The 25,556-nt window shown below is 40.0% G+C and overlaps 2 protein-coding genes and 1 pseudogene across 2 annotated transcripts; 2 read left to right on the top strand and 1 right to left on the bottom strand.

Moving 5' to 3' along the window:
* Window positions 1–537: 537 nt before the first annotated feature.
* Window positions 538–1,443, top strand: LOC146646205 (interferon alpha-inducible protein 27-like protein 1). The gene is made up of 4 exons (XM_085391297.1): window positions 538–562; window positions 726–749; window positions 817–984; window positions 1,314–1,443. Exons 1-4 carry the CDS (start codon window positions 538–540, stop codon window positions 1,433–1,435), a joined length of 339 nt encoding a protein of 112 aa, XP_085247423.1. The 3' UTR covers window positions 1,436–1,443.
* A 5,543-nt stretch (window positions 1,444–6,986) lies between these two features.
* Window positions 6,987–16,741, bottom strand: LOC146646203 (uncharacterized). The gene is made up of 5 exons (XM_085391587.1): window positions 16,580–16,741; window positions 16,360–16,472; window positions 15,239–15,420; window positions 7,346–7,502; window positions 6,987–7,210 (listed from the first exon to the last, which is right to left on the bottom strand). Exons 1-5 carry the CDS (start codon window positions 16,626–16,628, stop codon window positions 7,076–7,078), a joined length of 636 nt encoding a protein of 211 aa, XP_085247713.1. The 5' UTR covers window positions 16,629–16,741; the 3' UTR covers window positions 6,987–7,075.
* On the top strand, window positions 10,246–12,130 carry LOC146646204 (serine/threonine-protein kinase pim-2-like; annotated as a pseudogene).
* Window positions 16,742–25,556: the final 8,815 nt, after the last annotated feature.

The following is a 25,556-nucleotide window of genomic DNA, read 5'->3' as shown; positions in this document are numbered from 1 at the left end:
TTCATAGTCAGATTCACACATATGGGCAATTCAGACTTTCCAACTGACCTAGGCCCACTAACTGCATATGTTTGGACTGTGCAGTTGAGCTCTTGGACTGTGGGAGGAAGGGAGAATACCTGGAGAGAACCTGCAGACTCCACACAGAAAGAAAGGTGGAACTGAACTCAGGACCTTGCTGTGAGGCATCACTGCTAACCAGCGTGCCACCGTGCTGCCCCAGGTTTGTTGTTATAATAATGAAGTTATTACTACACATAATTTGTTATTGTGCAGAGCCCATTGTTACTGCAATGAGATTATTTGGATCATTGCAAAGAAATGTTTCTTTCATTCTTTATGTGGTTTCCACAATCATAAGATGAATATGTTACTGTTTAGAAAAAAAAAACATCATGCTGCTCCTCCCCTGTCTAGTGTGTATTGTTCTTTCAGAAATGGGAGTGTCAACTCTTGAAAAAAAAAAAGTAAAAGACATGGATCAGCTTTCCATGACTGCAGTTGAGCTCTCGGTGTCTTAGTGTTATCATTGAAAGCATGGACACAAGCTTTGAAGAGATATGTGAGTATATATATATATATATATATATATATGTATATATATATATATATATATATATATATATATATATATTATAACAGTGTTATCACATTATGCAGTGGATATGAATTATTTTTATAATTGTAAAGATTTTATTTGAAATCTTTTTGTATTTCATTAACAGGCAAGGCGGTCTTTGTGTTTGCAGGTATGCCATCACATTAACCACAGCATAATTTTGATATGAATATATGAATATAAACTTTTTTATCCAGGAGCTGGTGGAACTGTGATTCTGACTCCTGCCATTCTGGCTAAACTGGGGTTCACTGCAGCTGGAATAGCAGCAGGCTCCATCGCTGCCAAACTAATGTCAATTGTTGCCGTCAGCAGTGGTGGAGGTGGACTTCTAGCAGCTGTCATAGCAATCTTGCAGTCCTGGGGTAAACTGGATAATTTGTTACATATTCTCTCTCTCTCTCTAAATGTGTGTAAAAAAATCCGCAACCAAACAAATAGACATGTTTTCTTATAGAGCAGGATTACTGCCAGAAAAATTAGAAATTGTAATATTTTAGTCCACTTTGACTGTTGCTGTTTATCTAAATGTCAAAGATATGAAATGCTCTTCTTGGACACGTCTCTATAAATAAAGGTTCATGAGTAAGATAATTTATGTACATCATAAATTATTTTATGAAGAATTAAAACTTTGCACATGTTGAACAAGTATAACAAACAGCTAATGGTGTGTAATGTGATTTCACTTTAGGTGCATCAGGTCTGTCATGGGCTGCCACTTTAGTGTTTGGCAGTGCTGGAGCAGCAGTGGCTTGGGTGCTCTCAACCGTGTGTAACGTGACTGTGATATATGAAGATTCACACAGAGAATAAACACAAACTGACCTATAAATGTTTCCTGCTGTGACAAATCTCAATCGCCTGAATGAAACTTTATTCTTATGTGTGAATGTCGAACACTCAGATTAAAGGATGATTTGAGAATTAAATTACAAAAACATTTAAAAAAACATTTTGATTTGATTTGATTCTGGTGGTTGTTTGACATAACTGTGACGTCACACAACTGCAGTGACAACAGCAAAGGAATATAATGAAGCTTCGCCCATGAATAGTCCTCCTTTACATTCAGGAACCAGATGAATAAAGCATTAGGGCCTTTTCTAGCACCAGCTGAACACACTGAGAAGATTAGAGGCTGCAGAGGGACGTAACAAAGGTGATACACACAGCTGAACTAAATCTAAGTAATAACACAGGAAGTGGAACAAAAGATAACGCACACAGGTCGGAGCTAACATAATAAAACAGGAAACAGTGACAAAGTCCAAAACTGAAAAACACTGGGACAATGACCCAGGAACACTGACAGATCTCTTTTGTTCAGAAAACCACAGGCAGTTAACTGCAGCCAATCTTCCCAAGAGAGAGTAACCTGGCTTAGCAGTATACAAAGTTTTATATGAGAATGTGCGTCTGTGTAACTGGTTAAAACTGATGGGGAGAAATTATAGTTTGCACTAAACTATCCCTTCATTAGTGCCCCAAACTAGTCCCAGCCTCTCAGCACTAACGATTTTTCCCTATTTTCTAACCTTTACCAAATAATGTGTTGTCCTACTGACCATGAGAGCAACCCTGGCTGAGTTACAGGATACTGTTTTTGTCTCACGCAGTCCCGATGACCCACACACCACAGCATTTCAGTCAGGTTAAGCTCTGGACTTTAATTTGCATGTGTTTTTATTTTCACATTAAATTTGTAAAGACAACAGAAGCACGCAGTCATTGGACCAGATAAAACATCTTCATCGTGTACTGTAGCGAGTAAAAGCCACAGAGTAACCGCTAAGGGCCTCTATACTACTCGTGCAAACTTTCAGGCCCAAAGCTCTTACAGGAACGAGCCCAGAATAAACGGGACAAGAGGGTCAATATCAGTCAGATGCGTTAAAATGTATTATTTTAAAAGAAAACACAAAGGGTTTGCAAAAGGCCTAAAACATCAAAATGGAAAAGGTCACTAACGACCACAATATAGTCTTATTGGTGCAACCTGCCAGCAATGCAACTATCACTATATGCTAAAGCATATAGTTAGGGCTGGATCAGATGACCTTGAATCCTCCCTTAGTTATGCTGCAATAGACATAGGCTGCCGGGGGATTCCCATGATGCATTGAGTTTTTCCTTTCCAGTCACCTTTCTCACTCACTATGTAGTAATAAACCTCTCTGCATTGAATCATATCTGTTATTAACCTCTGTCTCTCTTCCACAGCATGTCTTTATCCTGTCTTCCTTCTCTCACCCCAACCAGTCGCAGCAGATGGCCCCGCCCCTCCCTGAGCCTGGTTCTTTTTTTTTTTTTTTCTTTTTTTTTTGCCTGTCCCGTTTGGCTCTTTTGCCATCAGAATTATTGTCTAAAGGCAAAGAACGATGCCCAACGGATTTACTTTACCAAATTGACCATCCCAGCCTTGCCATAATGGTCCATGTGATTCGCCTTTTATTGTTTATTTTATTTTCACTTGTTGAATACGGGACAGACTTGACTGGAGGAAAGAAGGGGAGAAAGAAAGAGGGAAAGAGAAACAGCTGAGAAGAGGGACGGGGGAGAAGGGCAAAAGACAAAAACCAACAGAATGGGCAGAGAAAAAAAAAAAAGAAAAAAAAAGAAAAAAGAAAAAAAATGCATATTTCAATCACCTGGATCACCTGTTGAGAAAGAAAAAAGAAAACAAGCAGAAGAGAACAAGAGTAATAGAATAAACAACATCACAATGATATATGGGAATATGACAGTAAATACTAAATATTAAACATTATTGTGCAGCACATAAGATCAACAGAACACAGTGTGCTTTGAGGTAGGAGCCAAAAAGGGTGTAGTTTGTGGGTGTGATCACCCGTGTGTACACCTGTGAGCATGGACGCGCTTGTTTTTTTTGTTTTTTCAATTTTTTCAATTTTTTTTTATTTCGCTGAGCCTGGTTCTGCCGGAGGTTTCTTCCTGTTAAAAGGGAGTTTTTCCTTCCCACTGTTGCCAAAGTGCTTGCTCATACACAGCAAAATCTCCAGTGTTAAATTAACACTAGAGAGTGTCTATATGGGTCCACACCTCTGAGTGTTAAATACAACACTGTTGAGTGTTAAATTAACACTTTTGACAGTGTTATATGTTTAAAAGTAACCTAGTCAGTTTTGAAGATTAACAATGGCTAACACTGAGCAGTGCTGATTTTCTAACACTGGAAAATAACTCAAAATGTTAGAAATATTCCAGTGTTAGAAAATCAGCACTGCTCAGTGTTAGGCATTGTTAATCTTCAAAACTGACTAGGTTACTTTTAAACATATAACACTGTCAAAAGTGTTAATTTAAAACTGGAGATTTTGCTGTGTAGGGGGTCATATGATTGTTGGGTTTTTCTCTGTATCTATGAAGCGCCTTGAGGCGACTTATGTTGTGATTTGGCGCTATATAAATAAAATTGAATTGAATTGAATCACCTGAGGGCTTGCTCTCCCTCGGCGGTCCCAGATGCTCGTTGCTTTAAAAGAAACAAATCCACCCCAAATAAATACGAGCCCAACAGAACACTTATCGCATGCACTAAGTGTTTTAGTTCAGGCAATAATTGGTGGCACTAAAATCACTTAATATAACTTATTCACTGCAAATCCACACGGAGCACCTCTAAAAGACCTAATTCCCCTAAGGTAAGAGGGGATAAGCTCAGGAATTGCACATTGCCCGACTAATATTGCACCAGCCCATTGGAAATCAAAACAAACCCAGCATAAAAAACAAATAGTTTTAAAAGGTGACCCTACTCTAAAACCAACTTGGGAGAAAAACACAACGAAAAAGAGAAGGAGGAAAAAACAGTGACAAATTCACATGTGCAGCCTGTCCTGCAGGAGGCAATACAATATACAGGGAGTGCAGAATTATTAGGTGTCAATGGAAAATTGTATTTAGTAGTCAGTATAATCTTTTAGTGATATAAGTTTGCATATGGTAGAATACTGCATGTAGTTATTTGTATTAGGAAATATTCAACCATGTATACTTAGAGGCATATAATCAATTGTGTGTGATCTCTAGCAGGCTGCAGGCTTGGTGTGCACCCCAGGAATGCACCCCCACATCCTGGGAGCATGGGAGAGGTCGTACCTTGTTTTATTGTTTTACGGTAGGATTAACGTAGCTATGTCTGTTTTAGTTTAAGTGCTTCTTTACATATAGATGAACTGCTGGACAACCCAACAATCATATGACCCCCTATGAGCAAGCACTTGGGCGACAGTGGGAAGGAAAAACTCCCTTTTAACAGGAAGAAACCTCCAGCAGAACCAGGCTCAGGGAGGGGCGGGGCCATCTGCTGCGACCGGTTGGGGTAAGAGAAGGAAAACAGGACAAAAGACATGCTGTGGAAGAGAGACAGAGGTTAATAACAGATATGATTCAATGCAGAGAGGTCTGTTAATGCATAGTGAGTGAGAAAGGTGACTGGAAAGGAAAAACTCAATGCATCATGGGAATCCCCGGCAGCCTACGTCTATTGCAGCATAACTAAGGGAGGATTCAAGGTCACCTGGTCCAGCCCTAACTATATGCTTTAGCAAAGAGGAAAGTTTTAAGCCTAATCTTGAAAGTAGAGATAGTGTCTGTCTCCCGAATCCAAACTGGAAGCTGGTTCCACAGAAGAGGGGCTGTAGTCGCAAATTTTGAAGCCATCCTGATAATCTTCTTCCACCAACGATGTGGAGATCCAACCCTTTTAGATCAAATTAAAATCAAGACACTCAAAAAGATGCTCTGTAAAAGAGTAGAAAAAAATAGATACAGACATGTGCTGCATGAAAGACGTTAGGGAAGGTTAGTTAGCTGGAGAGCGAGTTATGCAGGAGAACTCTCAGCAGCATTAACTGCCCTGTTACTGCACCACCTTAATAAACCATGGTGAAGCAAAATGTCTTGTGCTTAAGACTCTACATGAAAGTTAAAATATATATGTTCAGTGCACATAGATATATAGTGTATATAGTTACATAGTTATACATATCACACAAAAATCCACCACATCCCCCCTTGTGGTACCTGGAGGTACCACCTAAAAAGACCCAATGACTAAAGAAGAACCAAAATCGTGAAAACGAATGCGTGCGCTGTTTTTTTTGCTAACATACTTTAAAGCAAGCTCTAAATAGAATATAAGAATTTGTATAAAGATCCCACACAGTTGTTGCTCTATTGAATAAACCCCAGAAACCTCATAGTCATCAACATAACATTCTTCCAACGCTTCATTTCTCTTAGTCAATTAATTTAAGACTAATTGATTCCTCTTCATTTGCAAATCATACTACACAGTATCCTTATCAGAATACTCAAGAAACTTAAAACTAGCCTAATTACAGTAAAATGAAAGTGAGGCATGAAACACATCAGCAGAGACACATAATACATACACGGATTACACAACACCATATGTGACATTAAAAATAATACAATAAAACAATTAATTCCCAATTTTGGATTTCATCTTGGTCAGGTTCAACTTCTTTTTCTGAACAACTTCTCAGTGTGGGCTTTGAAATGTTCTTTGACCATCACTTCATCTTCTTCATCTGACATAAACCCACCAAGAGCATTCTCTTTGTGGGCCGGTACTGCTCACCCGAGTAAACACGAGCTGACATTGACATGAATTAAACATAAAACATTATATACAGTATAAGATTTTGTAAGGTAAACCTAGTTCATACAAATGAAGTAAAGAAAAGTTATTAAAACAAAACGTGCCTTGCTGTTTATTCTTTCAGTGTCCCACAGTAGCACATTTCCTGCTAGGAAAATGTCAGAAGTCACATCATTTCTGTAAATTGGGAAGTAACTGTAATACATCAAGTCACCTCTGTCTCTTGTTACCAGGACTTTTTAAAATGAATGGTGCAACATGGAAAGAGGCCCTACACAAGAGTTTAGCTTTGAGCTCAATATGCGATGATCCTTTCAGCCATGACATCTCTGACATGGGAAACCAGGGAATTTGATTAGAAAATGGTGAAGGATTTTCTTTTCAGTTAGAAACTGGATTTGTGTAACATGGTGGTGAAAAGCCCCCAAAGAAAGCAGCATATGATCAGTCGCTATATTGCATTTAATACAAACGTCCTTCGTGTATCCTTTGAATACAGAACAGATCATTTCTGATATCTATGAGTAAACCCAACGAGCACGTGTCCCAAAAGACCCCACAGTGTTTTTATCTGGCTTTTCCCTGACAGTTAGTGGACACTGACAGATGTGTGCTGAATATGAAAGGAAACAAAAGAACTAAAGAAGGTTTGCAGTGTTAAAAACAAGAACTACATGAAGGTTGTTTCATCCTGCTGTAACTTATGACAGAAGCATCTTTTGTTTGTTTTTTCATTTATTTACACAAAGACAGATGTTGAAATAACAGGAGTAACAGTTTAATTCAATTGAAATCAGTCCAATCGTCTATAATGAAATTATTGTTGGACATACATAGTTTTCTTTGGTCGACCAGGCTGGATGCTCTTTGGCATGATTCTGTCTTTCTGTTTCAGCCTGCTTGAAATATCTGGCTTTCTGGTCGTTTGAAAGCGACTTCCACTGTGGACAGAAGATCATAAGAACACACTGTGAGCACTGCTACTACACATAACTACAGGACAGCTGGGACACATGCAAAAACATGAGCAGACAACATTAACAGATGCATAAATGTATGCAGAGTTACACACTTACTCTCTGTCCCACCACTGCATTTACGGCTGCACTTCCAGGGATGTTGAGTTCGGCAATGACCTTTGGCCTCTGCTCTTTGAGATAGAGCATGAAGGCATTTGGCGGCTTCTTGACGTATGGCCCATCTTCATCCTGCTGGGCTGGGCACTTTCTTTTTCTTCAGGAATAAAACACAGAGTAAGAGCACATGTTAGCACTGTGTACAACTGTGAGGGAAGCAGTTCAAAAACACGAGACAAGCTGTAAAACTGAATGAAATCAGGCACCATTAATGGATCATTACAATAATTCCTGCAGACATCTGCAAACAAATGACAGATACTTGCAGATCAGTGAACCAAAGCAGCCGAGCAAACTTAGTTTGGAGTGGAGGTGTTAGGTGGAGGAGCAGGAGTGACATAATCATACATCTGTACACCGTTCCTACACAGATGAAGGGAGACAGATATGAGATAACAGGAAGAAGTTATGAATATAGAGATGTTCAGCAGCTGTGTTCACTCCAGTGTTTGTGTGTTTTACGTACAGTACTCCAACAGGACGCAGGTTCTGGAGCACACAAAACACACAACAGGTGACGAGACAAGCTGCAATACTATCATCTATCCACTAGGTGGAAGAATTGATCAGTAGAAAGAGGAGATGTGCTCAAAACGACATTCATACATAGATTTATTCTTCTTAGTTAGTCTTAAGAATTAGGATTCACTGACAGTGAAGAAGTTTCAGACGTGCACTCGCGTTTCCCCTTTTGCCTTTTCCTGCTCCAGCCAAGTCCTCCGCCTGCTCGACATCTCTCCTATTACCTTTTATTACGCTTGCACTCATGCCTTTGCCTTTCACCACTTCAAAACTGCGCCTTCTTCAATATTACCTTCATATGCTCTCTTTGCTTTTCGCCTTCCTCACTACACTAAGTACCATTTTTTAAACGCTGTGTACTCACTCTTGCTAAGTACATGTGAACAGATCTTGAAGAAAAAAAACAAAACAAAACATACTTTTCTTTTCTCTTCTGATACTATTGAATGATCCTAACAGAAAAAAACAGAGTTAACACTGACTTAATAAAAAAGTGTTATATTTTATCTCAGATAAACTAGTCAGTGTTTATTAGTGTTTGCTCAACTAGAAGTCTTCATAGTAGCATCCACACATCAAGTCTTTAAACAAATAATGAAAGGATAATGAAAGAAAGTTTAATGTGAAATTACTGAATTATATGAAATGCCAGAGTGTTTTTCTTTAAACTACTTGCCTTTTAGTGATGTCACTAAAAGGCAAGGTTCTAATGTTGTGTTGCCATAGACTCCGGAGTTTACTTTTAAAGCTCACTTACAGAACTGACTTATACAGCTTAGTTAGAAAAGTCAAGCATCCAGACATTTGAAGGACTATTCACTCATTAAGGTGACATTTTCTATTTTAAAAATTAAGATGAAAAAGGAAACAAGAAAAGTTACGACTGAGGCAGATAAGAAAGATCCAGGAGATCAAAGTAAGTAAAAAATAAAATCCCCTAAATAACAGAATGTACATTTCTAACAATGTTGAGGCTCTGTGTATAAAATGATTCATTTTTAGAGGATTTAAATCCTGGTTTTGATTGAAACTAACCTGAGTGCAACATGTCTAATCAAAGAAAGGTTACTGGGGCACTTTGTCTTTTGGTAAAATAATGTGACAAGTTTATTCTTGGACTGAGCAGTGAAAACAGAGCAACAAGTGTCATCAGTATCTAGACTTAGTAGACCTAGTATGGACTCGTGTTGATGTGTTTTTTATCAAAAGGATAAACTTGTTATTATATTGTAAGCAATACTAATTTAAAATTCAATGACATCAAAATCCTTCTAGTCCTGATGTCGAGCGCTCTTTTTCACTAATGTGTTGTTGTTGTTTATAGATTGTAAGAGCAGGATGGCTAAAAGAAAGGCCAGTCCTGAAAAAACGACCCCCATAAAAAGAAGGAGGGTCACTGAGCAGGCTGGTCCTTCCACCAGCTCAGATGCTCATGTGGTCGGGGGAGTCAAGCGAAAGGTCCAACAAGATGAAGCGGGGACAACCAATACAGCAAAAAAGCGTAAACTTCTTGAGCATGTGAGCGGTGACAAGGGGCAGGCATCTTCCTGGTTGGACACTGGTAAAGGTAGGCTAATTAGTTGAGTGAGGGGTAGATTAAGTGTACATCTGGTTGCTAGTTTGAAGATATTAGTGTTTGGGAGATATTTGTGTCTATTATCTAATAAGCTGACGTGCTTTTGGTGTTTTCCACATCTGCAGACTGCAGCATAGAGATTTCAGAGAGCTGCAGTAAAAACAAAAAGGCTGGCAAAAGGAAAGCTGCGGGAGACACCAGGGACCCACCTAAGAAAAAGAACGTGGACCAGGACAAAACCAAAACCGTTGCCAAAAAGTCAGTGGCTGAACAGAAACGTAAGTAGCAAGCAGCTTAGCTTTTATATTCAGGTGAAGAGCAAAATGAACATTTAGGGTACAGCAGAGAGTAATTTGTGTGACAGCTGTAGTAAAACCCAATTTGTGTTTGTCTGTTTAGGAGACTTCCAAGCGAGATACGTGGAGGAGCACCGGCTTGGAGAAGGAGGATGCGGAGCAGTGCTTGCTGGCTACCGCATAAAGGATCATTTACCAGTAAGTGTTCAGATGGTGGTAGTAAGACAGGCAGTAATGCAGATAAGGGATAATATCGTAAGCTGAGATGTATGCTGTTTTACACCTTTAATGATGTCATACTGAGGAAATGCTCATCAATGCCCTGTGTCTTTTAGGTGGCCATCAAACACATCCCAAAGGGGAAAGTGTACTGCAAAGTGAAGGTAAATGTGCAAGACTTGAATTGTTTTTACATTAGTGGATTGCATGCAGCGTTCACCTGTCTGTGCCTCATCATCCACTTTGTTGAAATATTTCAGGATGATAACGGGAAGAATGTGTCAGTGGAAGTTGCCATCATGCTGAAGCTTGCAGCTGAAGCAGATGGATCAGTGGAAACATCAGCCCCAGTGTCTCTGTTGGAGTGGTTTGACTTTGGCAGAGAGCTGATCCTGGTGATGGAGAGACCTGTCCCCGCTGTGGACCTGGATAAATACATAGAAGAAAATGGAGGATTTTTGCCAGAGGACAAGGCCAAGGCAAGTTGACTTGCCTTAGAAGAGTCTTAGACTGTACATCATTCAATCAAAGCACAGAGTATTAGAGAAACATTAACCCATTGATTGATTATTGTCTTTTTCATCGTTTCCAGGTAGGGCTGGGCTATATCATACCATTCACGGTAATACCGGTGTAATTTTGGGCAACGATAGGAAAATGAAATATCGCGCTAGAATAGGTAAAACGCGCATGCGCAGTGCCTATGTTTACATACGCAGATGGCGGTGACGCAGAAAGAGAAGAGCAAAAGTGGATCGTTGAATGAAACGGATGAACCAGAACTGGTTTGTAAAAATGCTGCAACTTTAGTGGTGTGGAACTGGTTTAGCTTTCGTCCGTCAGATACACAACAAAGCACGATTTTTGGTAGCGCATGCTAGCGGGCCGTCGTTATTACCGTGTTGTTTGGAAAATACGGCACACTTAAAATCAATCCTTTGATTTTTCTGAAACTCGACAGTGCCCCTTATAATCCCGTGTGCCTTATGTATGAACTCTGGTTGTGTTTACTGACCTCGAAATGATTTTATGTACACGGCGACTTTGCTAAGCTACAAAGCCGCACCGCTCGATGGATTGTCGGAGCATTACGGCTATCGTAGGCAGGCGCCTCGCGGAGTGATACGTACTGCACCTCAACGTGATATTACCGTATTGTGTGTGTATAACCTCTTTTTAAGCTTTGTGGATATTTTACATGGTTATGCTGAGGATATGTCGGCCAATTTCCACTGGAAATGCCTTTTGGTTAAACTGTCAGCGAGGAATTTGCATTTGCACTGTTACATTTTTATATAACTTTAATGCACATAAAAAACAGCTGCTTGTTTAAGTGAAAATACATTTATGGGGTTTTTTGCACTAATAAAGTTGTGGAGTTGTAAAGTATTTTGTCCAGTGTCAATTATATCGTCAGTTATATCGTTATCGCAACTTTTCAAATGTATATCGTGATAAATATTTTTGGTCATATCGCCCTGCTCTATTTCCAGGTCATTCTGAAGCAGCTGGTTGATGCTGCGAAGCACCTGGAGGATAAACACATCTTTCACCGGGACATCAAGAGTGAGAACATTCTAATTGAGACCGGCTCAGATGTACCGCGTGTTCGTATCATCGACTTTGGACTGAGCTGCTTTGTTAAGGAGCAGTCGCAGTACCGCGTCTTCTATGGTAACATATTCTGCTCTTGCTCTTCACAGATGTCACAATTTTCGCCTTTTGTTTTAGAAGAAATTGCAATTGTGTCTGTTTATTAGGTACAGAAATTTACTCCCCTCCCGAGTGGTACGGGCGCAGTTGCTACAGGTGTGGACCCACCACGGTATGGCAAATGGGAGTGGTTCTGTACGAAGCGCTTCATGCCGGGGACTTTAACACCACGAGCTTCCTCAAAAAGCGCCTGAAATTCAAAAGACATCTGTCCAAAAGTAAGAAAACGTCACACTTCAAGACTGACTGATGGCTTGGACCACTGGAACTATCATCTTCATGTTTTTTCTCTTTCCTTTCTTTCCAGACTGCCGGGATTTCTTGGACGCGTGTTTAACCAAAGTCCCGGAGACGCGGCCGACGCTGGAGGAGCTACAGCATCACACTTGGCTGAGATAAGCCTATCACACACACACACACAATTCAGACGTTATCATTTATGTGTGATGTATGAATTACCTTTCTTTTTTTCAGGAAATAATTTTTTTTAATTGGCCCACTTTAAATTTCAGTGTTTTGGAATTCCTGTAACCCCCCCCCAGCCATCCCAGGAAAGGGGATCTCTCTTTGAATGGGCTTTCCCGAGGTTTCTTCCCGTCAGTCTGGCCCCCCCAGGGGAGTTTTTCCTCGTCTTCATAGAGAGCTTGGGCTGGCTCAGGAGCTCCATCAAAACTGTCTTTATTTAATTACTCTAATGTAATCATATACTTTAAAGTAATCAAATAAAAGACAGTAAAAATCTGAAGACTTGAAGTAAACTTCCATTAAAATAAAACTTGTTTAATTCATCTTTGCTGAGGATACTGTGTTATTACTATTTCAAGGATTATGTCAGAACACCGGATACTGGTACCCATCCCTACCCATCACTAGGGAACAGAACAAACCAGACATCAATTACAACAAAAATGACACTGACCCAGCCAGCATAACTTGTCTGCCTTAAGAAATGTTTAGCAATATTACAAATTGGGTGATATGCCTTAAAGTAGCTTCTCATGTGTTCAGCATTGTCAAAGGCTACATTTTAATTAAAACCACAATCTAGTAATGTTCTGTCTTTAACCTTCCTAATTTGTTTTTTGTCCTAACCTAATACTAAATTGCCAGTGAAAACAAAAGTTACATAAATAAAGAAGAGTAAAGAAAATTATGGTCTTTTTTATTGTAACAGTTTACCAGTGTACAGTTTGGTTTGTGACATATCTATCTAATAGACTCCAATTTGTGCATGTAAATGGAGAGTCCTCTTCACACACTGAGGTTAATTATGGAGTTCCACAGGGTTCAGTGCTAGGACCAATTCTGTTTACATTATACATGTTTCCCCTAGGCAGCATCATTAGAAGACATAGCATAAATTTTCACTGCTATGCAGATGACACCCAGCTCTATCTGTCCATGAAGCCAGATAACACACACCAATGAGTTACACTGCAGGAATGTCTTAAAGACTTAAAGACCTGGATGGCCGCTAACTTTCTGCTTCTTAATTCAGATCAAACTGAGGTTATTGTACTCGGCCCTGAAAAGTTTAGAAATATGGTATCTAAGCAGATTCTTACTCTGGATGGCATTACCTTGGCCTCCAGTAACGCTGTGAGGAACCTTGGAGTCATTTTTGACCAGGACATGTCCTTCAACGCACATATTAAACAAATATGTAAGACTGCGTTCTTCCATTTGCGCAACATCTCTAAAATTAGAAATATCCTGTCTCAGAGTGACGCTGAAAAACTAGTTCATGCATTTATTGTGTGAATGTGTGTGTGAATGGGTGGATGACTGGATATGTAAAGCGCTTTGGGGTCCTTAGGGACTAGTAAAGCGCTATATAAATACAGGGCATTTACCATTTATTACTTCCAGGCTGGACGACTGTAATTCATTATTATCAGGATGTCCAAAAAACTCACTGAAAAGCCTTCAGCTAATCCAAAATGCTGCAGCAAGAGTCCTGACAGGGACTAGAAAGAGAGAGCAGATTTCTCCTGTTAAATCCAGAATTGAATTCAAAATCCTGCTCCTCACATACAAGGTCTTAAATAATCAGGCCCCATCTTATCTTAATGACCTTGTAGTACCATATCACCCTATTAGAGCACTTCGCTCTCGCTCTGCAGGCCTACTTGTTGTTCCTAGAGTATTTAAAAGTAGAATGGGAGGAGAGCCTTCAGTTTTCAGGCCCCTCTTCTGTGGAACCAGCTTCCAGTTTGGATTCAGGAGACAGACACTATCTCTACTTTTAAGATTAGGCTTAAAACTTTCCTTTTTGCTAAAGCATATAGTTAGGGCTGGACCAGGTGACCCTGAATCCTCCCTTAGTTATGCTGCAATAGACGTAGGCTGCCGGGGATTCCCATGATGCATTGAGTTTTTCCTTTCCAGTCACCTTTCTCACTCACTATGTATTAATAGACCTCTCTGCATTGAATCATATCTGTTATTAACCTCTGTCTCTCTTCCACAGCATGTCTTTATCCTGTCTTCCTTCTCTCACCCCAACCGGTCGCAGAAGATGGTCCCGCCCCTCCCTGAGCCTGGTTCTGCTGGAGGTTTCTTCCTGTTAAAGGGGAGTTTTTACTTCCCACTGTCGCCAAAGTGCTTGCTCATAGGGGGTCATATGATTGTTGGGTTTTTCTCTGTATCTATGAAGCGCCTTGAGGCGACTTTTGTTGTGATTTGGCGCTATATAAATAAAATTGAATTGAATTATCTGAGGAAGAAGCAGAGTTGGTTTGTTTCCAGCTGAAATCATCCAGGCTCAGGAATTTGAATCGATCCACATCATTTCTGCTTGAACTAGAGAACATGAGTGTCGACTTACATTTGGTCTGTGAGACACATGTCATAGTGACAGTATTTGGGTTAATATGGCATTACTCACCCTGGTCGCATTTCTTCAATATCAGGCACCAAGTTCAGGAACTCGTTCTTTGCAGCCCGCGCAAGGTAGGAGGTCTCCAGAGTGGGAACCATCAGGAAGTTTTCACAGTCTGAGCAGGAGGGACTGGAGGCACGTGAGCTGTTCTCAGGGGTCCTTTAACACAAATCACACCAAGTTAGAATCAAATGGATAACCTGTCAATAACCGTTTGCAGATCGAGGTCAATGTTCCTAAAAATATGTTTACTTCTGGCCCATGGAGCCACAGCGGGAGTCCGAGAGAGGGGCAGGTAGAGGAAGGGGTGAGGGTGGCACTGCTGAAGCTCGTCACGGATGGATCACGTCCGATCGGTGAGATGAGAGAAAGCTGAAGTGAAACAACAGCAGGATGAGGTAGACGTCAATATAGGAACTCCCTGATGTGACACAGAAAGGCTATTTTTTTATTTCTTTGTATTATTTCTCACCTTGCAGTCACTGATGCTGTTCACCAGCTGCTTGTATTCAGTATTGAAGGTGTGTGTCAGAAGGCGCAGGCACTACAACACAACAGGAACAAGACCGAGCAGAGAAGGAAGAAGGCAGCAACAAGAACGCCCACTAAGCCCACGTTTTTCTCACCTTGGTGGCCAGCTCCTTCTCACGCTTTCAAAGGTGGTGCTGGAGATCTGCGAGGAGATGGAGGTGGATGTGGACAGAGTGCTGGAGCTCACGCTGGGGGACAGAGACTCACTCAGGGACTTGGTGGTGGGAGCTGTTCCCACGGGAGCCGCCACTCCCAGAAGGTGACGGGTCTTTTCCACCTGGAAGAAAGATGGGGGCTAATGTGAGGTAGGGAGAAGAGGGGACGTTAGTCATGTAAAGGCCATAGGTGAGGGTAGGGACGTAGATCGACCGGTAAATTGAGAGCTTCGCTTTTACACTCAGCTCCCTCTTCACCACGACGGACCGGTGCAGCGTCCGCATAACTGCAGCTGCAGCCCCAATCCGTCTGTCGATCTCCGGCTCCCTTCTCCCATCACTCGCAAACAAGACCCCGAGATACTTGAACTCCTCCACTTGGGGCAGGAACTCATCCCCGACTCATCCTATATTTCCGTTTTTATATTTCTAATGTTTGCCTTGTTTTCTTCACTGTCTGGTCTGCCTCTGTCTTGCCTGTATGGATGCATTTACACCGAAATGTCCCCAACAAAGGATGTTTTAATTCACCACTATTCCAGTGAAACACGAGTCTCCCATCTTCCTGCTACCAGTCTGGAGTTTTTGTTCACCAAAGCACACACCAACTTCATACTGACGGACAGATCACTGCCCTTTTGCCGCCTTGTCTGACCGTGTTTTGTGGCTGTGGTTCACTTCACCTCACTCTTCCCCATTCTTGTCATTAAATCAGGCTGTTCTGCAACCATGGCAGCCATTCACTCTATGGCTTTATTCATGGTGTATTTTACCCCTTCACCAAAGGCCGTTCTCGTTTCCAACATTATATTTGCAGTGTTCGTCTATCTATCAATATCTGCGGAGTATTTTTTTTTAACGAGTATCCTATTTTCTAAAGCACAGCATGTAAAGGGTAGCTCGGTTAGCAGGATGCTAGCATGTAGCGCTTAGTGAGACACGCCTCAGACGAGTTGAGCAAAGACCCCGTCTGTGTACTTTATACGTGAGCAACGGATTTAAATAAAATTAAGGTTTCAAAAGACAAACTTGAAGATAAAAAAATATATATATATACTCACCGGAGAGCCGCCAGGGTTTGCCGCTGCCATCTTGGCGCTCCTAAATTCAAAACTGCCTCTGCAGTCAGGCAGGGGAGGCGTGGAAATTGTCTTTGAGTTAGTCAAACGTTTTCCTTAGTTCGAGTAGATGATAAAAAAAAAAAAAATAATAAATGGGATTTTAAGTAGGACTAGGCGTTCTGTAATAATCTCTATTTAGGAGAAAAACTTAATCACTCACCTTTAAACAGCTCTCTTTTAGGAGACACACTGCTGGCTAACGGTGTCATGTGATCAAACAGCGTAATTTAATTGGCTGAGAGCCACTCGACTCGATCTGGTGCTGATTGCTCTGGCTTGGGTCATTAAAGTTCATCACTTTTGCAGTTGAATTTTTGCAGGTGAATTTTTTTCAGGTGAATTTTTGCAGGTGAATTTTTTTCAGGTGAATTTTTGCAGGTGAATTTTTGCAGGTGAATATTTTTGCAGGGAAATTTGGAGGATAAAAATTCAGTGTCATAAATTCAATGTCTAAAAATACTTGAATTCTGATGATACTATATTTCTTCCATATGACAGAGCCTTGAAAGAGTGACAGAGACACTTTTTATGAACTCATCTGTAATGTGTCACCTTTTCTGTAGAATGAAGAAGTGCTTCCCTTCTTTTAAAGTAAATACAGGCTTACAAAGATCCTCTAAACAAAAAATCCTCGCCTGCAGAGAGCAAAATCTCTTAAATAAATGGGGGTAAGCGTAAGCTGAAGCCATCTGATGTTTATGTTCATGAATATAACACACTGAAACATTTTGTCTTTGTTTTTATTGTTTATTAAAATACTTTTAAATGTCTAGTTTTAGTTTAAGAACCATCTAGTCCAGCAGGTGGCGGTAATGCACCTTAAAGCTCTAACCGCCAAAGAAAAACCCCAAAGAAGAAGAAGAAGCCGCGAAGTTCCCGCTTCATTGCGTTTGTGTTTTAGTTTATTTTTCTTCCTCATCTAAAGTGAAGCACTAAGGTAACTTTGATCTGAGTTCAGTCAATCTTGAATTTAGCTCCTGAGTGAAGTTTTCTGTTGCTCTCCTCGGTCTCTGTTGTCAGTTATTTGTGAACCAGTTGAAAGAAAAAGCCTCTACATCAAGTCAAGCTGCTATAAACTAATTTACAAGAAAATATTAACAAATGCTAATGAAACACAGAGAAGAAAACAGTGTTATTATTAGAAGAAAGCTTTTAAATTAGCTAAGTGTAATCAGAGTTTCTATTATTTTATTAGTCTGTTACTAAGCGCTAGTTAGCATCTCTGTCACTGTGTGGCACCTGCATAGTTTTTGAATGCAGCGTGCTATCCAAGCTAGCTAGCTAGCTAGCTAGCTAACGCCAGCCATCATCAATATAAGGTCACTTCCAGCGCCAAAAAATCCAAATATGTTGGCGGTAAAAGTGCTATAATGAAATCAATTTAAAAGAAAGGTAAAAAATAAATGTATTCCAGACTAAAACACAGCTGCCTTTGTCTTATCAGCAAAGTTGTGTCAGCCCACAGGGCATGTGATTGTAAAAACTGGCCTCACTCTGAGAGGCCTGTTGTTAGAATCATTTCAAAGATAATTTGATAAATTCTGATCAGTATTCAGTAAATGAGCCTGATTAACTGTTAGCAAAATAATAATGATAGGCCAGAGATACCAGAGATTCATTTTTAAAACAAATACAGCCTCGAACCCCAAGAGGGGATCTGTGTTTTAAAAGTACTGCAGAGTTTTTAAAATAGAATAGAATAGTCTTTTATTGTCTTTGTACATATTCAACTAAATTGTGGGTGCTCCACACCAACCGTGCATGGAAAACAATATAAACAGTAAGACAATAAGAATAAATTAGAGGACAGGTTGCAGAATGCTTGAAAGTAGTGCAATGGACTTGATATAAGTAGAGAATCGGAGTGTGACTGAGTGATGAGGGTTACTCAGATCATGGCTCAGATTTCTACACCCACTCAGATAGGATAATCTTCCACGGCACACCTGATCAGTTCTCACGGCACACGTATATATGCCGCGGCACAGTGGTTGGGAAACACTGTACTCGTTTATGCAGGTCCATCGATTGTTCTGTTTTTGTTCTTTGCCAGGGCTTTTTTTAAAGAGGAATTGCTCTCCTGGTACTGGTGTGCCATACTGCTGAATTTGGTATCGGTGCTCAAACCTTTTGTGTATGTTTTAAACAAGTTGCTCACCCAGGGAAGCTAAAATTTGTTGTTTGTGCTCTCAGATGAACATATGAGACACTTTGACTCTTCAGTGCAGTGTGGAGCCTAACAAAGTTCTGTTTTGTGTCCCAGCTGATCAGCAGGAGGAGAAGAGTCTGACGGAGCAGCAGGGGAACATTTACGCTACTTGGACTCAGCTCAGCCACTGCAGAGAAAACAATGAGTTCGACAAAGAAGGTGACAGATACTAGTGTTAAGAAATACTCCATTAACCCTTTAAGGCCTATTGGAGCAGGAATGCTCCGTTTTGCGTAACAATTTTAAAATCCCGGTAGAACTGCACTTAAGCTAACACAATTATTTTATTTAGGAATAGTTGTACTTACATCTTATGCCATCAGCTTGCCCTAGGTCACGTTTCCTTCCACATATGTATTTGCAGAAATTGCATAAAAAGCACTTGCAGCAAAAAAACATAATATACCAGAAACACGCTTTGCTGTTCATAGCACTTCCTATGTTGGAATAGATGCCAGCGCGAACTATCACATGTCCAACTTTACCTGCCAAAACCTGCCTTCAGCGACACCTATACTGGTGTTTTTAAAAGTCATGTTTGACTTTATTCTTTTCTGTATTGTTTCTGGGATGCTTAGAACTCAAACTGCACTGTTGGTAATAGTTTATTTTGATGCACATGCTGTTTGTTTGCAAATTTGCATTATAATATTTATTTTTGTTTTTCCTCAAAAATGCTCAAAAACAAATTTCCTGTGGTTGGAAACAATGTGCAACTTTTTTAAATTTACAGTTTTGAGGGATACAATTTTCTAACTACAAATATGTGTAAAAAACAAAACAAAAACAATTTAAATTTTTTTGTATTTTATTGCAGTTTTTTTGCACTTTATGTAGTTACTATGGACTTAATGCATAGATATTATTAACATTTGGGATATAATGGTCATATTGATGTATAGCAACTTGAAATGCTCCCCAAAATGGCATTAAGGCAGGGCTCTAGACTAACTTTTTGCCGGTACGCCTAACTTTAAAAAGTTAGGTGTACCAGCACAAAAGTTAGGCGCACACAAATTTTATAATAATTTATATAATATAATGTGTTTTTCTGGATACACTGTGCTTTTTCAGCATTCAAAGATTGATGACACCGTGTCAGAGCACTGGCTATGAATTTCAGAAGGATCAGGCCTTAACTTAACAGAAAAGTTAGCAATAGTTCTTTTCCTATTACAGCTACATCCACTTCTGTCGTGCCTAGGCTGCTCACTAGGGCTGGGTATCATCACTGATTTCTATAATCCATTCGATTCCGGTTTTCAAAGTCCCGATTCGATTCAACTTAGCCTCAGACAGTCAGAAATATTATAATTCTGATCATTTATCAGTACTGACTTCTTCAGAATTGTGAACATCACAGCAGATGCCTTTGTGTGAAAGTAACTGAGAATAAAACACAGAAAAACATGAAGGAGATTTTCCTTGTCTGGCTTTTTATAGCAGATAACCTTCAAAATATTCTACAATGTTCTGCATATAAAGTTTAAATTTCTTCAGTATTGAACAACAGAAAAAATAGGCTTTCTTGTCCGATGTCATTTAAGTGAAAAAAAGAATAGAAAAAGACAGCAGCCACAGCGCCGTAAACAGCGGTAGACTGGTGGGTAATAAGCGAATGAATAATACAGAAAACAGAGATTGGAGACGGGAAACTGTTCTTGAAGTACAGAGAGAGATAGAGAGAGAGCTAGCTGTGCATGAAGTGTGATTTTAATAGTCGTGGAAGCAAAACAGCAAAATTCATGACGACATTGATCAAATGTGAAGCGCAGTTTGCTGCTTCTTTTGCTGCTGGCTCAGTGAATTTTGGTTGGAGAGACAAAACCTGCAGCTCAGAATCAGCGCAAAAAGACGTAATCACAGCGCGGACCGGACGCATCAGAATCGCTAAGCTGAGAAAGCCGAGAAAGACAAAGCTGATTCTGATGCGTTGGCTCTGTGTTTACGTCTTTGTGTGGAGTCCGTGTACCTGCTCTCATTTGCTGTTTGGTTGTTGTTGAAATGGTTTTGTGAGCTTTAATCTGAGAATCTGGCGTTTCTGGCAAAACACAGTTATATTTAAAAGTCGATTCAGGATTTAATGAATTGATATCGCTTTATTCAAGCTACTCACCTCCCACTTCCACCTGCACTTTCAACTGGACCACGGCCAATCAGAGAGGTCCCGCCCCTTACTATCTCTGATTGGTTTAGTCCACGATAGGGGCATAATGTGTGTCTGTTGTTGACCACAGGGAAGGTTGCAGATTTTTTATTTTTTTGCTACCCGAACATTTGGTCGCACAGGTGCAAGCAAATATATTTTTTAGTCGCACCACTTGAAAAATTTGGTCGCATTTGCGACCAAATTGGTCGCACTCTAGAGCCCTGCATTAAGGGCATGTAAAAATTAGAGATGGACCGATCCGATATCACGTATCGTATCGGTTCGATACTGACGTAAATTACTGGATCTGATATCGGAGAGAAATAAAAAATGTAATCCGATCCATTAAATTTCAAAAAAGCACCTCACAAAACTTGCGACATGGCGTAACTCGGCTCATAACCGTAGCACGTCGGAGCAGTGTGCTCACGTGATAGAGCGGCTGTGTGTATTTGTAGCCTCGCTACCAATCCGGCATTTCATCTCCGAGGAAGTTATCCCAGAGAGAAGTAAAGCAAGTGTGTAAGTTCGTCTCTGAATGTTTGTAAAGCATTCCTGCGATGGAACATATATGGAGCGACTGCCTCTTCTCTCCCCCTCCCTCTCCTGCTGCTACTTCAGTCATGAAATCATGATCAGCTGATCGGCTTTTCTGTCGCGAGTCCGTCTCTCTTGTTTGTTTTTGGCCCACTTCGCGCCAGAAAGAGGAAACCAGCAGCTGAACAACAGCAGCACGTTTAACCTTGATAAGCTGTTGTTAGAATTTATTTAATATTACTTTCTACACCAGGATCCTTTTCTAGCTGACGGCTGGTAACTGTGCAGGGGCGGATCTAGCAAAGTTTAGCCAGGGTGGCCGATAGGGCATTAACAGGGAAAAGGGGGCACAAAGACATACTTTTCTTTCTTATTCTCATTTAAAATGTCTAGATTTTAATAAATAATTATCTGAATCTTACACCCAAAGTTTTAATCTGATGTAAAATGTATAGAAGTCCATGACTGTATATAGTAACTAAGCCTAATATACCCTAGTAAGCTTTACTACTTTTTCCTTTGGGAAGGTACCATCTGTGCAGTCTGCAATTCTGTTGAAGAAAGATGTTGAATCTATTTAATTATTCTTGAAAAATAATTGATTTCTGTGAATCTTTTTTCACACTGCATCAAATTAAAGTTGATTATGTTGATTAAGCATCATGAAGTGGAGGGTGGGTGATTCCCTATCTATTTTTTTTTTTTTGCTGGGAGTTTTAGAGCCCTATTATTTAGGTTACTTACTCCTTAAAATACCAGAATAGGGAGGATGGAGTAGGATTAAGTGTATTAGATTGATCACTATTACTGAACTATGAAATATTTGGGTGCTGTGTATTTTTTGCATACAGGTATAACAGAATAGCTTTAGTGTTTTGTTTTTTAACTTGAGTATGAACTTATACAAAAACAGCAAGATATTTTAAAAAAAAACAGTTCTGTTGATTAAAAAATACACTATATCGGATTCATATCGATATCGGCAGATATCCAAATTTATGGTATCGGACATAAAAAAGTGGTATCGTGCCATCTCTAGTAAAAATATAAACATAAGCTCTTGGTTCTATGGTAGGTCTTAAAGGGGTAAAAGATGAAGTACTGATATATATTTTATGCAAAACTAACTGAACCTTGTGCTATATTAATGTAATGTAATATTCATGTAATAATACAATGCCTACATTGTAGAGGGTGACTTTGCCTCTAAAGAGGAAAATGGGCAGGGAAGAGGTTAAAGTGGGATTCAGCAGGATTCAACCCTAAAATCAGCTGTAGTGGCTCAGTGTGGGGAAAAGAGTCACAGCTCACAATCATTTCTGTTGAGAGCTCCAGTCGATGTTCTTAATGTACAGGATGTGATCAGCTGACCTGCTGCTCTCTGTGGATGTACACAACTGAATTCAACCAGATGTCTGCAGATGTTTCATGAGTTGTCCTGGCTGATTTCCATCCTCTACACCAGGGGTGTCAAACTCAACTGCACAGGGAGCAAAACTCAAGGCACACTTTAGGTCGCGGGCCAAACAAGATAAACATTTATTGAACACTAAAACCATGTTTTTTTAAACAGAAATATGAATAAAAACAGACAGGAATTTTATTCCAGAATAAATAAACTTAAAAAATCAACTTTAACTTTAAATGTTTTGATCTTCATAAAAATATATCCTGTCAAAATTATGCAAGTTAGAAATATGAACATGCTGCAAAAACCCCAGAAAAAATAAATGAAAACATACACAAGGTTGGAGCTGCATGTAGACGGAGCTGGGGCATTGCTGCAGGAATGGAACTAATAAACTGTGCAGGCCATTCAGTGTCGTACTTTGCCTTGAGTGTACCATTACACTGCAGCTCCATCTGAATCTGCACAGGTGCAGTTTCCACGTAAAGAAGAAGCTTGAAATTCTCTTTTTGTGCTTCACAGTCACCAAAGCGCCGCGAACTCAGTGCGCTCAGTTTATCAGCAAAGTGCGCCGACTTGGTTCAACATTACTTGGCAACAGGGAAAGTGAGACAGGTTGCACTGGTGCATTTGTGACAGCTTCACTTGAAATGCCTTCACTGCATCATACATGCCATGTCCATTGTTAAATCTCCCAATTCTTTTGATCTTTGGGCTGAAGGAAGGACAATACTCGGTGTATAAATGCTCAATCAACAATCTTTTATTCCATACAATTCAACACTTTTGAGCATAAACCATCCGGAGGGGAGATGAGCGCGGGAGGGTGTCCGCCTGATCTCGAAGCGTCTGAGTGTTTCTCACATTCTTATAGCTTCAGCCCCCCTCCACCTAGTCATAAAACCTAAACATTCACATTCTTTCTCTCTTACGGCGCCTAAGTGACGGCCTTGGCTCCCTGTTTTATCTCCTCCTGATGAGATGGGGCAGAAAACCTCTCCGGTATGCTCTGTTCTCTTCTAATCAGACAAATAAGGCCATGACTCTCTGAAAACAGTATTTCTTATACCTCAGCAGTATAATGCATCATAAAACAATATCACTCATTCACAATAAATCAGCAGTCTAATGTAATACAAATCAGTTTAATAACTGTAATAGTTGTCACCTTCTTCAAAGTCAGGAGAATAATGCAAACTAAAACTACATAATAATTTCACTATCTTTAATTAGGGGTATAACGTGGCATAAGATAATATAATAATCTCACACCATGAACTGACAGATTTCCTTGCTGAGCTCAAAAACTCTATTGAGAACTTTTTCCCAACTCAGCCAACGGAACTCTGTATGATAAGGATGTCACCAAACTCTGAATCATAGAAGGATGAAATTGACGGTGATTTAAACCTTTAAACTCAGATAAGATTTACGGTTTGTGTTACAGTGATCGTTACATGCTCCATTTATAGGACTTTACCACACAGCCTGGTGTATGATGCAGGATTGGATTTCATGTGTTACTGTTTAGGCTCAAATCAATTTGATCTTTGATGCCCGCAGTGATGAAATAACTCCCCTCAAATGACTTAAACCAAAAGTAACAAGCCTGTGTTGAAAATGTAAGGAGTAGAAAATACAGATTTTTTTTTTAATGTAGCGAGTAAAAGTAAAAAAAACGTCAGGTTACAGTCAGACTCTGACATCATCCTTCACTGAACCAAGCTAGTAACTGTTACATTTGATTTATTATTATCGAATAAATTAGACAATTATAGAAATATATAATAGGAAACAAACAGGAAATATAAAAAAGTACAGACCTGGTAAACATTTATTACTATTCTGAGTGTGTTAGCATTAATATTTGTGTACAAGCAGGAGAGATGGGCATGATTTTAGAGTGTTTGAACAATGATTAATTATCTTTAACAGCAGGTTGGATGTAATGTGTTACTACTACCAGTAGGTGGGGATAAGAGACCTTTAAGGTGTTTGGTGCCACACTCCACCTTCAGGTTTAAAACTAGTGTTAATGGAGGGAGTTTGAAGCTTCAGTTTGTTTAATGACTGCATTTCACTCACTGCCTCTGTTTGTATCTCTGTCACTGCAGGACCAACGTGGACCGAGAAGTCAGCGCTCTCAGGAGGCCGACAAACCTCACAGAAGAAAGAGAGAGAAAAAAAAAACACCTGTGACGAGTGTGGGAAGGATTTTACCTGGAAGTCTAAACTAAAACAACATCAGCTCATCCACACTGGAGAGAGACCGTTCAGCTGTGACTTGTGTGGAAAGTCGTTTTCCTGGAAGAATGTCCTAAAAAGACACCAAGTCATCCACAGTGAAGTTAAAGCTTACAGCTGTGATCAGTGTGGCAAAGCTTTTACTCAAAGTAGCAACTTACAGAGTCATCTAGTTACCCACTCTGGAGTTAAGGCATACAGCTGTGACATCTGTGGAAAAACCTTCAGCCGGGTATGGAGCCGAAATATACACGTACGCATTCACTCCGGAGAAGATGTGTACTGGTGTGATCAGTGTGGGTCATCCTTCACCACTGCAAGTCAGCTTAAAACACACAAACGAGTCCACACAGGAGAGAAACCATACAAGTGCAGACACTGTGACAAAAGCTTCTCACATTCAGGTCATCGTAACAAGCATGAACGTACACACATGGAAGGAAACTACAGCTGTGAGCAGTGTGACAAGAGCTTCAGTAATCTCAGTTCATACTCTGCACACAAACGATCCCACGTTACTAATAAACTGTTTCACTGTTACCACTGTGCCAAAACATTCACTTCATTATCTGCTCTGTGCAAACATCAGC

Source organism: Rhamphochromis longiceps, linkage group LG19 (assembly GCF_057381845.1).
Source record: "Rhamphochromis longiceps isolate RC_006_pf linkage group LG19, R_longiceps_female_GT1.1, whole genome shotgun sequence".
Lineage (NCBI taxonomy): Eukaryota > Metazoa > Chordata > Actinopteri > Cichliformes > Cichlidae > Rhamphochromis > Rhamphochromis longiceps.
The sequence above is the reverse complement of the archived record's forward strand: the minus strand, read 5'-3'. Positions and strand labels throughout refer to the sequence as shown.

Excerpts from the sequence above, each read along its gene's own strand:
- LOC146646205 (XM_085391297.1), top strand. The coding sequence starts at position 538 with ATGGACACAAGCTTTGAAGAGATAT. Across the intron at positions 750-816 it reads GGCGGTCTTTGTGTTTGCAG|GAGCTGGTGGAACTGTGATT; the intron begins GTATGCCATCAC and ends TTTTTTATCCAG. Across the intron at positions 985-1,313 it reads AGCAATCTTGCAGTCCTGGG|GTGCATCAGGTCTGTCATGG; the intron begins GTAAACTGGATA and ends ATTTCACTTTAG.
- LOC146646203 (XM_085391587.1), bottom strand. The coding sequence starts at position 16,628 with ATGACACCGTTAGCCAGCAGTGTGTCTCCTAAAAGAGAGCTGTTTAAA. Across the intron at positions 7,503-15,238 it reads AGAAGGAGCTGGCCACCAAG|AAAAAGAAAGTGCCCAGCCC; the intron begins GTGAGAAAAACG and ends TTATTCCTGAAG. Across the intron at positions 7,211-7,345 it reads ATGCAGTGGTGGGACAGAGA|TGGAAGTCGCTTTCAAACGA; the intron begins GTAAGTGTGTAA and ends TTCTGTCCACAG.